Here is a 14,904-nt window from a genome sequence, read left to right on the forward strand (position 1 = left end):
TCCCTTCTGTAGACGGGCACTGTATTTGTCATTTTCCACTCTTTTGGAATCTCTCCCATCTTCTATTACTTCTTACATATAATCACTAATGGCTCAGCTATCTCGATAATCAGCTAATTGAGTATTCTCCACCAACCTTCTTGGTGAAAAACCTCAACCGTCATTAAGCACCCCTGCCATTTCCACATTTTCTGTTTGTTTTTCCCCCCTTTCATTGAGTAATAGGCCTACCTTGTTCTTGGTCTTCCTCTTGCTTCTAGTGTACTGGTAGAATGTTTTCTTATTTCCCTTTATGTCTCTCTAGCTAGTTTGATCTCTTTTATGCCTTGACCTTTCTAATTTTGTTCCTACATACTTGTGTTATTTGTTCATATTAATCCTTTGTAATTTGACCCAGATTCCCGTTTGTAGGGCTCTTGATTTTTTTATATAATTGAAGATCTCCTAGTTAAGCCAGGTCTTCTTGTCTTACTTCCAATTTTTCCTGCATAGCAGAATAGTTTGCTCATGCCCTTAATAACGTCTCTTTGAAAAACTGCCAATTGTCTTTCCTCTTGCACTTGCTTCCCATGGGACCTTATCTACCAACTCCAAGTTTGCTAAAGTATGCCTTCTTGAAATCCATACTTTTTATTTTGCTGTTGTCCCTCCTACCATTCCTTAGAAATCACAAACTATCATTTCATGATCCCTTTCAGCCAAGGCACCTTCCACTTTCAAAATTCTCAAACAGTTCCTATTTGTCAAAATTAAATCTAGTATAGCCTAGTAGCTTTCTCCACCTTCTTAAATAAGAGATGTCTCCAATACAGTCCAAGAACTTTTTGTATAATCTGTAACCTGACTTGTTATTTTCCCCAACAGATGTGTGGGTGGTGCTGATGGGGGACTTCAACTGCCAAGCTCTGTGCTTTGGACGGTGTTGTTATAAAGAAAACCTCATCCACCTCTTTTTCCTGGATAGATGGTTTGTAGCAGACTGCTACAATGGTATCGCCCTTGTTTTTAACCCTTTTTATCTTTCCCTAAAGACTTTCAACAAGTCTGTCTGCTACTTTCAGCTCAAGATCAGTTCAAGTATATGTATATAACCTTTGAATAGAAGTTTCTCTGAAAAATTTTTCTCATAACATAGTGGACTATATAATTAATTCCCTGATTTGTTTTAAACACAGTTATTGTTTCTAATAAGTCTGTTCCCCAAATAGCATCTGGCAATATTAGAAGTTGAAACTGACCAACTTCCATTATAGATATGCAAAATGAAAATGGAACCACTTAGACTTACCAGACAACTTCTCCAACATTTGAAGAGATAAGATAACGGATGAACTGCTTCATGTTGTTGTAGATTGCACGCCCTTCTTCCACAGCAGCTACAATTGTTGAGAAGTTGTCATCAGCTAACACCATTTCAGAAGCAGTTTTAGCTACTGCAGTACCTGACCCCATAGCAATCCCAATTTCTGCTTTCTTCAGTGCAGGGGCATCATTCACACCATCACCAGTCTAAAATACAAAGTTTAACAGAAAACATCAGTATTTGTATATAGGGACTGGAGGAGGATTTTACACAGGAGGCAAAAATCTTAAGTGTGCAAGGAGATGCAGAATTGGGATGGAGCTTTAAGGTGAAGAAGGACAGGAAGTTTAAACTTGAATTGACAACTACAGAAGATGATCTGAGTAGCAACAGTCCATTTCCAATTCCTTTTTCTGGTTATGCCTCTTATGTGGACATTAACGAGACACGTGCAACGTAACTAGCTATGCCATTGATTGCAGAAATGCAAGAAAATCAGGTTCAAGGGAAACCTCTCCATTTACTCCACCCAAACATCCACTATCAAGGGAACCATTACACAAATATTCCTTCCTTGTCTAACATTGTCTCAGAGGTCAGCTATCTTAGTTCTTCAGGCCATAGGCTTAGTGTAGAAAGTGCCTAAACCGAAAGACAGCTGGTTTTCTAATTTTCTACCTGTTACTTTGATGAGGCTGAAGATAACAAGTTTCTGCCCTCAGGAGATGGCAGTGCCTTTGATTTTACACAGCCCCAAGTGATCAGAGACATGCTCAGATGCTTGGGGGACAGGAAGAAAAAAAAATCCCAGTTCTACCAGATCACAAATACCATATTTTGTCAAGGTTTTGCTGTGAACCAGTAAGGTACTCCTTATGCTGAACTGTGTCGAGATAACTGAAGTAGTTTTCTGAGCAACGCAATACTGAACATATTCCTAAAAAAAACTGAAAGTGTGATTGATGACAGTTATCACTAATTGGGTGAAAATTCCAAGTTTTCAGGCTAAAATGTTTTCCATGAACCAATAGCTGTGATCATTTACCTGTTGTTTTAGGAAAAAAAATACAAGGGAGGAATCCCTTTACGGTTTTTTAAAAAAGTAACTGAATTTTATCAGATTCAGGTGTTTGATGAGCTATAAATTTGTTTCAGAAAGTAAAGTCTCTCTTACAAGCCATGCGAGCTTCTAATTACTTACCATAGCTGTGATCTCATCGAAAGACTGGAGGAACTCAACAATCTTAGACTTATGAGAAGGCTCTACACGGGCAAAGCAACGAGCATGTAGGCAAGCATCTCTCTGGACAGCTGGGGAAAGTTCATCAAACTCACGTCCAGTAAAGGCTTTTGAAGAAACATCCTCATCTTCTCCAAAGATACCAATACGACGACAGATGGCTACTGCCGTGCCCTTATTGTCACCAGTAATCATAATAACACGAATGCCAGCTTTCTTACATAATTTTATGGATGAGGCTACTTCAGTTCTTGGGGGGTCCAGCATACCCACACAGCCAATGAAGGTCAAACTGGTCTAAAACAAGAGACCATTGAGATTTAACATAAAATATTAGGAGATATTTTATTCCTTTGGTATGACAGTATACATCTTTTTTTCCCTACAAGTCAAAGTGGCTTAAACATTAGTTCACAAGAAAAAGAGCACTTTTTTTATCCCACAAAATCAAAAACAAATTGTATTTAGAAGTTAAGCATCTATACACTTGTATGCCAACCCCCACCAAACCTCCTTCCCTCAGTTTTTTTTCCAAAACTGAAAGGACCAGGATCAGCACACCATACTTACCAAGATTAACATTTACATGTATGGAAATATAATGGAGTTCTTCAGATAACTGAGAGAAAAATCTTTACTAATGGAAATCCAAAAAAAGGGAAAGAATTCAGCGTGACCCTGAGATTTCAAAGTGAGTTTGCAGGACAAGCTATTGGGAAACACTTCTAATCTGAACAAATGAGATCTTAAACACTGGTAGAGGATGTCTCCTTGGCTTGGGCATACAGGAACATTTGGAGGTGTGGCAGGGCCTAAGCCAGCCCCCATAATGGGGAAGGAAGTGACTATTGCTCAGCCCTACTCTGCCCCCAGCGAGGCATGGAAAGATTACATTATGGATAATGGGGACGGGAGGAGGCCTGGTATTAAAAGTAAATGAAGCACATTACACACAGAATTTCCTCAGTGCTATTTTAACAAATTACTTTTTCCAGAAGTGAAATTTAAATAGTCTAATCAATTGAGTATCCGAGAGAACAGGCATTTAGAGAAATGTATTGTGCATATAACATTAGCATTATCTGTGAAGGACCAGTCTGAATGGCACCTTACTAAAAACTTATAATCAAGTGTCCTTGTATAGATGAGCTGCTAGAAGGACAAATAAATAAAATTAAAAGACATATTAACATTTAGTCCAAGCCCTGCTGGAGGAGTAATGCAGGTGGGGAACATGAAAGAATTCAAGGGATGCTACTAATTGTGGACCCTAGCATAGCAAGTATAATTTGCCACTGCTGAGCCAGACCACACCTATTAATTCAGAAAAGTTTCTAAAGTGTTTTATATATGATTTAAGAGACTCCCAGCTTGTTAAACTCACTGCCCTTTACTGTTTTGTTTTCTAAAAATAAATAGATAAACTCATTCTTAATAAAAGAGTTACCACTCTTACAGAAGAGCTGTTGAAACAAAAGGTGGAACAGGCCTTTTACTAAACTAACCTCATAATTAACAAAGTTTGCAGAGTCCTCAAGGTTCATTTCTTCTTTTCTTGGTGGATTGTCATGCGTTGCTAGAGCCAAGCAACGCAACGTGTCTCTACCAGTACCCCACTCTCGAATGACAGCCATGATCCTCTGCTTAATTCCTGATGTTAATGGTACTTTGGTGCTTCCAACACGAACATGTGTACACCTATCAAGTACACCTTCAGGAGCACCCTAAAGGAGCAAAACAAGAAATGAGGAAAGCTTCTCTCCATCACAGAAGCATTTAACACAAGATAAGACACTCCATTCCCAAAACAGAGAACATTTGGCATATATATATGCTCATGATTTATCTGCAATTAATCTCGGCACAACTTCAAGAGTCATGTTGCTTTGTAGCCATTTCAAAACTACACTTCTCATATTCTGAACTTGCCTTAACAAACATCTTGCTCATGGATGTCCGGCTTGGTTTATTTGGAGTACAATAGACAGACATAGATTTTCTGTCTCTTGAGAATTCCAGGGTGAACTCTTTCTTCATGAGTTGTTTTATGACCTATGAAGGAAACATTAAATAGTAACATTGCATTCAGGTTGTAACAAACAACTAAAAACACCTACTATTTACAGTATTCTCTAAGTACTGACCGAGTTGCAAGCATTTGCACGTTCAATTCGGGAGAGCCCCTTTAATTCAGTGTCAAATACATTCATCTTCTCAACCAAGCAGGTGAGTGCAGTCTCTGTAGCTTCTCCAACCTTTTCATACACTCCCTTAGCCTTCAAGTGATTTACAAACAAACAAAAACAAAACAAAACAAAAAAAAGTTACTTTTGCTGCTATAGAAACCATGACCTTTGGCAGGTCACCATAGTGAAAGTTCAAGTGATACTACAAATGGAAACCGTACTTAGCAGATTTTGCTGTAGTTCATAATGAAAAATGTACAAAGAAATGAGTTTCTCCAAATGTCAGATTCCACCCATCTTTTTTCCTCATTTTAAAAGAAAATTTTTGCTATTTTCCTAATTTATATCTTTTATCTATCATTTCAAGACAGATTTGGGACTAGCAGGAAAGCCTAGCAGCAATTCATGCTACGTTGTTAAGCAAGAGGTCTGAGTTCCAAATTAGTCTTACTCTTTGGACTCAAGTACCTCAACAATGTCCCTTCCAACTAATTAATGAGTGGCATTAACCGGTTCTTAGGGGACTACAAAATTTCCCTCAACAAAAGAATAGCAGATATAGCACTGTGCTTTATTGCTGTTTGTGTGGGAAACAGAGTCTTACACCCAGAGGGCTTGTTCAGAAATGTGAACCAACTCCCAAACTTGAGAACAGACATTTATCTTTCCCCATCTAATTTTAAGTTCATTGTGGTTTCCATAAAAAAGACTGACTTACTTCATTGTAATCCAAAGAAGAATCATTACAAAGTGCACAGATTGTTGCCAGTTCTACAAGGCCATCATACTGATGACATTTAACAAGCTTGTCATCTTTATGCCTGTCCAAACATAAAAAATGAAGAATTGGAGTGAAAGTTACTGAGCCAGTTAACTAACTGCTTACATTTCACGTACATTAAACTGTCGTAAGTGTCTCTTTCCATCTCCCTAAATGGTAAAGTTTCCTTAGCTTTTTATTTAAAAAAGTCCAATTCTAGACTTACATATGAATTGTTATTTTAAATGTCCTGGAAAATTTTGTTTTTACAATTATTTTCTTTAAAAATAATTTATATCCAAAAAGTGAAGTCAGTTATTGATTCAAATGTTTTATAAACCATCCCACTCCCAAACAAACAAAAAATTCTCAGTGGACTGAACGAGGAAATCCACTTCAAACAAAGCCAAAGAAGATCATCAATTTGCCCAAAGGACCTGGGGATTCAACTATCTAAAAATTTTTATGGCAAGACGACATACTGTAGAACTATGAAAGGCACAAGCATAGTAGACTACCTGATCGCTTTCAAAGATGCTGTGTAAACAAAATATGCAATGACAACTGTATCTTATTTATAAGGCCTGACATTGAGTATCAATTTATGCTAATGCTCTACACGGACTGGTATTGGTAAAAAACAAGGAGTCCTGTGGCATCCTAGAGACTAATGGATTCATTAGGGTAGGAGTGCAAAAAGTGGGGAGGCATGAAACACCTAAACAGTGGTGCAGTACCACCATCCCTCCCCACCCTCCCTATGCTTCTTCTCCCTCTTTGCCATGTCACTTCTTGTACACGCTGCTAGCATATTAAGCCAGCTCCTCTGCTCTTTAACCAGCCTCCAGTCAAGCTGCCCCCCTCCAAAGATTTATTCCTCCTCCCTGCTCTCTCCTTGTTCTAGAGAAAGTAAGTTTGCAGAAGACCCTTCTCTCCCACCACCTGCTTTGGGCCACTGAATCTTCTTTCAAATTTTCCAAGCCATCAAGTTAAAAAAAAAAAAAAATGGGGGCGGGTGAGAGAGAAAATTTGGCAAGAGAGGAGGAGGAAAAAGAAAAACAAAAAAAATATTCCCAGGTCCAATTGCTGGAGGAAGAGCATACTGCTCTGCCACTCTGTCTGCTGCTGTGTTTATAAATCCAGAGCTGGGAGCTGTTTTCCCCAAACCTGCTGCTCTTTTTTCCGGAGCTTTTGAAAAGGAACAAGTTTGGGATTAGTCTCCCACTAGTGCTGCTCCTCCCCTGAAATTCAGGTTGGGGAGGCAGAGAGATAGGTAACAGCAAGCAATCCTCAAAGCTTCCCAGCGGACTGGCTTGCACCAACCAGCTTAGATTGGAACAGTCAAGTCCCCAGGCTTCTTAAAGGGGCAGGAGCCAGAAAATGAACTGAAAAGCAGCAAGCATGCTGGATCCATTCAACATGCCTTCCCAGCACAGCCACTTCCCCTTTCTGCAGGCATGGTGCCCAGTTTCCTTTTCTTTTATCATTAGGTGGTTTTTAACTCCTTCCAACTCAATTTGTTTTTGCAGAGCAGGAGTCAGTTCTAAGCGATGGAAACAGCAGGGCAGATCCTGTAGTACCTGCTGACTTGCAGTATTCTCTGGCTGTTTACAAAGTTTGAAATGAGACATTGCCAAGTGATAAACCTGGGAGCCAAGCCTGCTTAAAAAGAGCCTGGAAGATATAATCAGAACTTAATTTGGGGGTCATAACCCCCACCCCCTCCCCTCCAGCCCCTGTAGCTACAAAAGGCATGCAATGCGCCACCTCCAGGAGACTGGCACTTGCTTCCCAACAGGTTGGAGGGCTCTGCTAATTGCAAAGACAAAAAGTGGGGCCAAAAATAAAGTTTGCTCACCCCTGTATTAGGGCATAAGCTTTTAGGGTAAAAGACGCGTCATCAGATGGAAAGGAGATGAAATAAAAAAGGCAGGTCTATATGTAAAAATTATTGCAAAAAAGATATTACCCATTGTATATCATGGTGATCAGTCAGGATGACTGCAGCCATTCAATACAACCGATAGGGAGCTGTGAAGATCCATCTAGGGAAAGTTGCCTCTATAGGCCGTGTCTACACTAGCCCCAAACTTCGAAATGGCCACGCAAAATGGCCATTTCAAAGTTTACTAATGAAGCGCTGAAATGCATATTCAGCGCTTCATTAGCATGCGGGCGGCCGCGGCACTTCGAAATTGACGTGGCTTGCCCTGACGGGGCTCCTTTTCGAAAGGAGCTCGCCTACTTCGAAGTCCCCTTATTCCCATCTGCTCATGGGAATAAGGGGCCTTCGAAGTAGGTGGGGTCCTTTCGAAAAGGAGCCCCATCAGGACGAGCCGCGCCAATTTCGAAGCGCCGCGGCCGCCCGCATGCTAATGAAGCGCTGAATATGCATTTCAGCGCTTCATTAGTAAACTTTGAAATGGCCATTTCCGTGGCCATTTCGAAGTTTGGGGCTAGTGTAGACGTAGCCATAGTGTGTTACCAATTAAGATCCTCACTGAGGCCTTCATGTCTAGTATTGACTTTGCAAGTGACCTTCAATTCAGTTTTTTGTAGAAGAATGGCTACTTTTAAATCCTTTACTGAATGTCCAGGGAGGTTAAAGTTTTCCCTTTCTTGATGGTTGATTTGTGCAGGTTTATCCTTTGGTTTGTTCAACATATATGCCAGAGGGGTACTGCCAGCACATGAGTATATATCACATTTAAATTAAAACCTTTCCAAAAACCTAAAAGTGCAAAGCTTTTTACAGCCCTAACTCATCATTTTTGGAAGACTAGTTATCAAATGAACAATGACAGAAAGGTGTCTTTTACGGGTGTTTTCTTATGTTTATGCTTTGCAGAATTTAACTTCTTTTCAGTAAACTATATTCTAGGCCAAAACAGGTTCTCTCTAACCTCAAATTTATTATACACAATGTCTGACAAACTTTGGTAAACAAAATGTTATCAGATACTTTAATTACTGAGCTGCCTATCAGTCTGTACATGTACAACCAAGGAATAATCTGACAGACAGACATTTAATGTGAGATAAATACTTACACTTCTCCCATGGGAGCATATGTTGACCCTGTTACAGTAAATTCATTCAGGGAACAGCTGTCTCCTTCTACTCTTTCCAGGATAAATATCTGTAAGAAATAAAGTGTTTTAAAATATTAAATTTCTATCACACACTGAAGTTGAATGGACTAAAATCAGCCTGATTATGTTATGTTATACGCCTGAACCTCTTTACTTCTGTGTGTCTAATTCAGGAACTCCCCTGGTATGGAGCCTGGCAGACAGAGGACGAAGCAGCTCTGTGTGCTGCTGCTCCCCTGCAATGGCAGCACAGTGAAATGCTTCCCTGAGGCTTTTCCACACTGCTCCCACAGTGGTGGGAAGTGCAGAGCTATGTTCTCTGGGAGTAAAGAACCAACCATGCCCTCATGCCATCCTAACCATACTGTCTCCACCACCACATGCTCAGGCTCTGCAGCAGCCTCCCAGCCTGGCTTTTTTTTTTTTTTTTAATCCAGCATACTGTTTCCCAAGGTTGCTGGATAAAGAGATTCAAGTGTATATACACAAAACAAAATTTAAGAAGGAGCAATCAGTTCACAAAAAGCTAAGGAATAGGCAAGAAGGATTCCTATTCTGGAATTCATCCTAGACTACATAATTTTATTTACTCTAAATATTTAGCCATATGTGCATGTAACACTACAGGTTAAACCTCTCTTGTCCAGTTGTAACATGGAGATATGCAGATCTCATAGAGCTGGAAGGGACCTTGAGAGATCATTGAGCCCAGTCTGCTGCACTCACAGCAGAACCTACCATCCTGCACAGTTTTTTTTTTTTGTTTTGTTTTTTTTTTTCAAAATCTAACCTGCTGCATACCCTGGAAAGCGCCCCCAAGGTTTGATCTCACAACCCTGAGTTTACAAGGCCAATACGCTAAGCACTGAGCTATTCCACCCCTCACCCATTCTTGGGACCTGACCAGCGGTGATCAAGAGAATCTGCCATTGTCTAACACCTCATCAACACTCTCACAGCTAACTGGGGTCTTAGCTGTAATTTGCCCCTAAGTGCTTTCTAAACACCAGCACAGAACAGAGCCAGGACTGGTGGCTGGAAACAAACTTTATGGGACCATGCAAAAAACTTAGCCACACCCAGGATAAGTGGTTGTCTGGCTAACTAAAATCATTATGGACATTGCCAGATGAGATAGCTCTGGATTAGAGATGTTCAACCTGTACTTTATTATGTAAATCAGGATTGTTAGTCTCAGTTGTAGAAACAGTGGAGCAAGCTGATCAAAAGGGCAAGTAACTGACTAAACCAACTGCTTGACCTAGTCATGTGCCCAGGTGATGGGAATTTGAGTTCTATTAGAAGATCCTTCTGAACATATGTTCCTATGCTTCAGATATATAAATCCAGAAATCCATATTCTGTTATTGTTAACAAGCACAGGAGTCCCAAGTCAAGAAAAACAAATCAGTTTGAAGATCACACTGCATTTATCTCTACAGAACTCCAGAGCAGCAAAAGTCTGCTTCTAAGTATGAGAGACAGAGAATTTAGGCAGTGTCTGACTCATGGGAAGTGATCCTTTCCTTCCAGCCTTTGAGTAAGAGTATTCCCATCTTCATTTTTTATTGAAGAAATTGGTTTCCAGTCTATTATTCTATTGGAAGGCAACATATATTGGAACATACGTTTCTGAACTACAGAATAAAACTAGTATTTGAGGGAAGCAGACACTTCCCCGACCTCCAGGTCAATCTGAAGAGATGATAACACTTCCATTACATTCTGGTCAAAGATGCACATGGAGGGTAAAAAAATTTGAAGTGGCATCAGGCTGTAAAGACAGTACTACATGTCTAACTTTTGTCAGACAAACCTTCAAAGTCCTACAAACTTGTACAGGCTATAAATTCAGCAACAACACACAGCAGATAAAAATTTCATGTGGAACTACCACTGAAAAGGCTTCTTGAAAACCTATGCGCAGTGCCTCCATAAGTAAAGTCTGACCTAGCTGTACTACTTGTTCAACACACTTATTGTAGACAAGTTTCACTTGTAAAAAATTTAGTGATTCTGACTCCTCTGAAAACACAAATTGATCATGGTACATAAGATCCAAAACTCTTAGCCCTCTAGACATAAAAAAGGACTAGTAGTGCATTAAAATCTTTATAGGAAGTGCTCTGCTTTTTGGCATCTAAGTAATGAAATGATTGCTATGAAGGCTAGGGCAGTTATGCAATACCACTGCAAGTAATCTCCTCCGGAATACTAATGAGCAGCTGCTTTATCTTTTAGGTATAAATACTACAATACTTAACTCTGTGTAAGACCAGCAATCTGGTTAAAAAGGAAGAAAAGCTTGCAATTAATTAAATGAGAGAACAAAAACCATGTTTAAGAGTTTCAGGGCTTTTTTGGGAGGGAAGAGGTTCTTCGAATCCTCAGTGGCACATTTATACGTTTAAAAATTCTGGACCGATACTGTTAACTTTGACAAGTATTTGGAGATCACATAATACAGCCAGCATAGGGGCTTGACATCTGATAATCACTTAACTACCTTTCAAGATATGGGGTCAGAAATGTATCAAAATGGAAAAACTTTCCAATAAATTTCTGTTCAGAATTCCAAGTGGCAGGGCTGTACAAAAGATTCGAAAATGAATATGCAGCCTAAATAGTATACTACTTTAAAACTATTTTTTGAAGAACAAAAATCAGTCAGCTGCTTTACTCTGCTATGCCTAGCATCAAATGACACAGGCAAATGAATCAATGCATGATTATTTTCATAGCTGAAGGCATCTGAGCTCAAACTCTGGACTATCAAATGAATATTGCAATACAGTGTACTTGAAATACTGCAGGGATATGAAATCTCATAAAACTAGACAAGATAGAATAAAACAGAGGGAAGTACGCATTTTCACAGGATCTGATGCAATATGGTGGTGAAACTCCTGCACCCACCTAAGCCTCATCTATAATACTAGAACTCCCAACTTTGGAGCTGCAATAGTGGTGAGTTACAGATCCCATTTTTGGTAGGGCAGACAATTCAGTAAGAAAAAAAGAGGATGAATTACAGACCTGAAACAAAAGGACACGGTGTAATAGGACATGAAAGTTGCTGTAATTTGGTCATACTCCCACCAAGGCTGACCCTTTCCTCTCTTCATTTTGTCTATCTAATAAAGTGGACACTTAGTGTCAGTGCAGAGTTGGGAGCAATGATGTCTGGTATGAAGTAAATCAGAAACACTAACAGCATATACCAAAGACTGCAGAAAAATATTCAAAACTTCATAATCTTTACCATACCCTGCAAACTGACATCTGGTTAGTTGTGAGAGTACCAGTCTTGTCAGAACAAATAACCGATGTGCAACCCAACGTTTCAACAGATGGCAGACTTCTAACAATAGCATTCTTCTTGGCCATTCTGCGGGTTCCTAGGGCCAAGCATGTGGTAATAACAGCAGGCAGACCCTCTGGGATAGCAGCAACGGCGAGAGCAACAGCAATTTTAAAGTAGTAGATAGCACCTCGTATCCACGAGCCACCATGAACTGGATCATTGAAGTGACCTATGTTGATTATCCAGACAGCAATGCAAATAAGTGAGATGACTTTGGACAGCTGCTCTCCAAACTCATCCAGTTTCTGTTGGAGTGGTGTTCTCTCTTGTTCAGTAGCCACCATCTCATCACGAATCTTCCCAATTTCAGTGTTCACTCCTGTTGCTACCACCACTCCCATAGCTTTACCAGCAGCAATATTAGTACCCTAAAATTGAATTGAAAGGAGCGAAAAGCTTGATAAGTTGTTCTGTGGCAACAATGAAGTAGGTCTATTACAAACCAGATTTCACAGATAACATTTTCTACTAAGACACTAAGTTCTATTTGAAAGTTTGTTCTGATTTTGGCTAATTTAAGATGCAATGCTCATGTGGTTCACATACTTCACTTATCAGTTCTTGTTAAGTTATTTTGGATTCTATTTTGACAGCCATTCTTTGTGAGGTCAGTAAGGAGATATACATTAGTCTTTAAAGGGGCACACACAGCCTTACATATTTTTATATATTTAAATGTTACTTTTTATATGATTATAGTAAAAAAAAAGTTAACCCAATACAAAAGGAAAATACATGAAACTATTGCAATTAAAAATTGTTCAAGTTTATGCAACAATTTTCCTAGTAAGCAGAATTTTTAAAAAGTTGCAGATTTTCATTTAAGCTTGAAGCAAAAATAAACCTAACGTCCTGTGTAGTCAAGGAGCTTTCTGTTAACAGCTGTATCTGTTTTTAGTAAAGTAACATCAAATCCAAGAGAGCTTCTGCAGGGGAAGAAAAATGCAGAGTATTGTGTGTTTGTCTTGTACATATAATGCTGCTATCAGTTTGAAATACAGCTGTTTTTCTCATTTTTAAAACTGTTCACTGCTCATCTCTACACAAGTTGCTAGTAAAATTAAGCTAGATTCTCCAATGCTTTAAATTCAGAGCAGTGAAAACAGCCTGCCAGCTATGAATAAAGACTACTACAAACCTTAACTGCTATCACCATTATGTAAATGTGAGCTCTAGCTCATGCAGTATAGTATTGGAAATACACAGGGTGAAAATGTTAAGAGTTAATGTTTACAGCATCACCTCTACAAGGAATGGGTCAATGGAGATGAATTAACATACAGCATGACAAAATTCTTCTATGACTTATATCCAAAATGAGTCCTTAGGTAAGCAGGCACCACTCCACTCAAATCACGGGGCTTACAGCCATGATAGCTTTCACCCTTAAACCAGAGAAAGAATTTTATGTTTTGTCAACTATAAGCCCAATTCTGCCAGTTTGTATATACAGTGAATGTTCCAGAGCACAACAGTTGCCCTCATGAATGTATGAATAACAATGACAGAATAAGACCTTTAAAAGCAAAGTCTATCAATGACCTACTATCATTCGTTTATTATTTCAATAATTAAGCAACCTAAAGAATTCAAATTTTTGTTTCCTTTTGTATAAACAGTAGATAGACTAAAATTAAGTTTACAGTTCTCACTGCATATTTGGACACAATCAAATTAGGGAAGTGAAATTCGAATCATTCCTCTTCACAAAATACTGGTAGTTCTTAGGTGATGAGACATAGGTTTCAGAAATTGTTTGCATGTGCTGGCGAAACTTTCTTAAAAAGTGTTTTTCTAGAATATATTCAAGTTTCAGCACCAAAGAAAGTTAAAAATTGTCTATTTTATCTGAATTGGGAACCCTACCCTTAAGGATTTGCTTTAACAAAACAAGATAGTATTTCCTTTCAGCAGTTTATGTTTCAGAAGAGTTCAGCAAGGCAGTATGCATATCCTGTCAATATAGAGTTATTTAACCTGGAAAATTCTAAGACTTAAAAGCCTCCACAAGTGTTCATTTGCTAAAATTTATTTTGCTGTAAATCACTAACTCAACTTCATTACTTACAGAAAAGAGCATGTTCTTCTTGTCTTGGTTCACAGCACGAGGATCAGGCACAGGATCAGTATGCTTGATAACAGACACAGACTCACCTAAATAAAGGTTAAACTGTTAACAGGAGTTTACAAGTGAAGTTAAAATTACACAAACTGATCTATTAGAAAATAGAGTAAAAACTTATACTCCTCAAAATTGCATTTCTCTTGTGTCATGGCACTTGCTTATACCTTTCCTTATAGCATTTCAATAGTTAATTGTTTCCATAGTCCCTCTTCCTGTCTCTTTTAAGGCTGACAGTTTTTTAGCCTCCCAGGTCCAGCACGGTCAAGACCTGATGGGTTCTGAACAAGAGAGAGAATTTGCCACACTGGGGATAGTCCAGGGCTTCTGGCCCCAGCCAGCCTGTGCTTCTGGTGGCTGCTGTGGCCCCAGCATCCCGCTCCCCCAGGGACTCCCAGCCACATCCTGCACTGCTGGTGGGCAGCCAGGGGACTCCTGCTCCAGTTTCCACGCTGCTGCTGTTGTATACTAGAACTGGAAGAATATACCACTAGTTTTATTAGACATACAAGTGATAGTGATATCTTTAAGCCATTTCTAGAACACCAGATGTCAATAGTACAACTAGGCTAATACAGTTAACAGAGGCATACACAAAGATATATTTTTGCTTTTCAAAAGGCAGTGAACAAATTTAAACCATTTGCTATGATGCATTTACTGTAATGTGGAACTGTGTATACTTTTGCTGCCTCCATAAATTTTAAAAGTGATAAGTGATCATCATGTTATTGTTTCAGCTAGGAAAAAGACATGCCTAAGGGGTGGGAATATGACAGAGGTCTACAAAATCATGACTGGCGTGGAGAAAGTGAATAAAGAAGAGAGTTATTTACA

General features: G+C 39.1%; 1 protein-coding gene across 2 annotated transcripts in view; it reads right to left on the reverse strand.

Annotated features, from left to right (window-relative positions):
* The window catches only part of ATP2A2 (ATPase sarcoplasmic/endoplasmic reticulum Ca2+ transporting 2), a 96,924-nt gene that overhangs the window by 21,763 nt on the left and 60,257 nt on the right, over positions 1-14,904 (reverse strand). For both annotated transcript variants that reach the window (XM_075012701.1, XM_075012700.1), the window contains exons 7-15: positions 14,014-14,099; positions 11,849-12,313; positions 8,540-8,628; positions 5,448-5,550; positions 4,688-4,819; positions 4,473-4,595; positions 4,049-4,267; positions 2,505-2,840; positions 1,289-1,509 (exon numbers count right to left, since the gene is read on the reverse strand). In XM_075012701.1, the coding sequence (XP_074868802.1) occupies positions 1,289-1,509; positions 2,505-2,840; positions 4,049-4,267; positions 4,473-4,595; positions 4,688-4,819; positions 5,448-5,550; positions 8,540-8,628; positions 11,849-12,313; positions 14,014-14,099 (1,774 nt within the window). The remainder of the gene's footprint in view (positions 1-1,288; positions 1,510-2,504; positions 2,841-4,048; positions 4,268-4,472; positions 4,596-4,687; positions 4,820-5,447; positions 5,551-8,539; positions 8,629-11,848; positions 12,314-14,013; positions 14,100-14,904) is intronic.

Source organism: Carettochelys insculpta, chromosome 18 (genome assembly GCF_033958435.1).
Source record: "Carettochelys insculpta isolate YL-2023 chromosome 18, ASM3395843v1, whole genome shotgun sequence".
In the NCBI taxonomy this organism is placed as follows: domain Eukaryota; kingdom Metazoa; phylum Chordata; order Testudines; family Carettochelyidae; genus Carettochelys; species Carettochelys insculpta.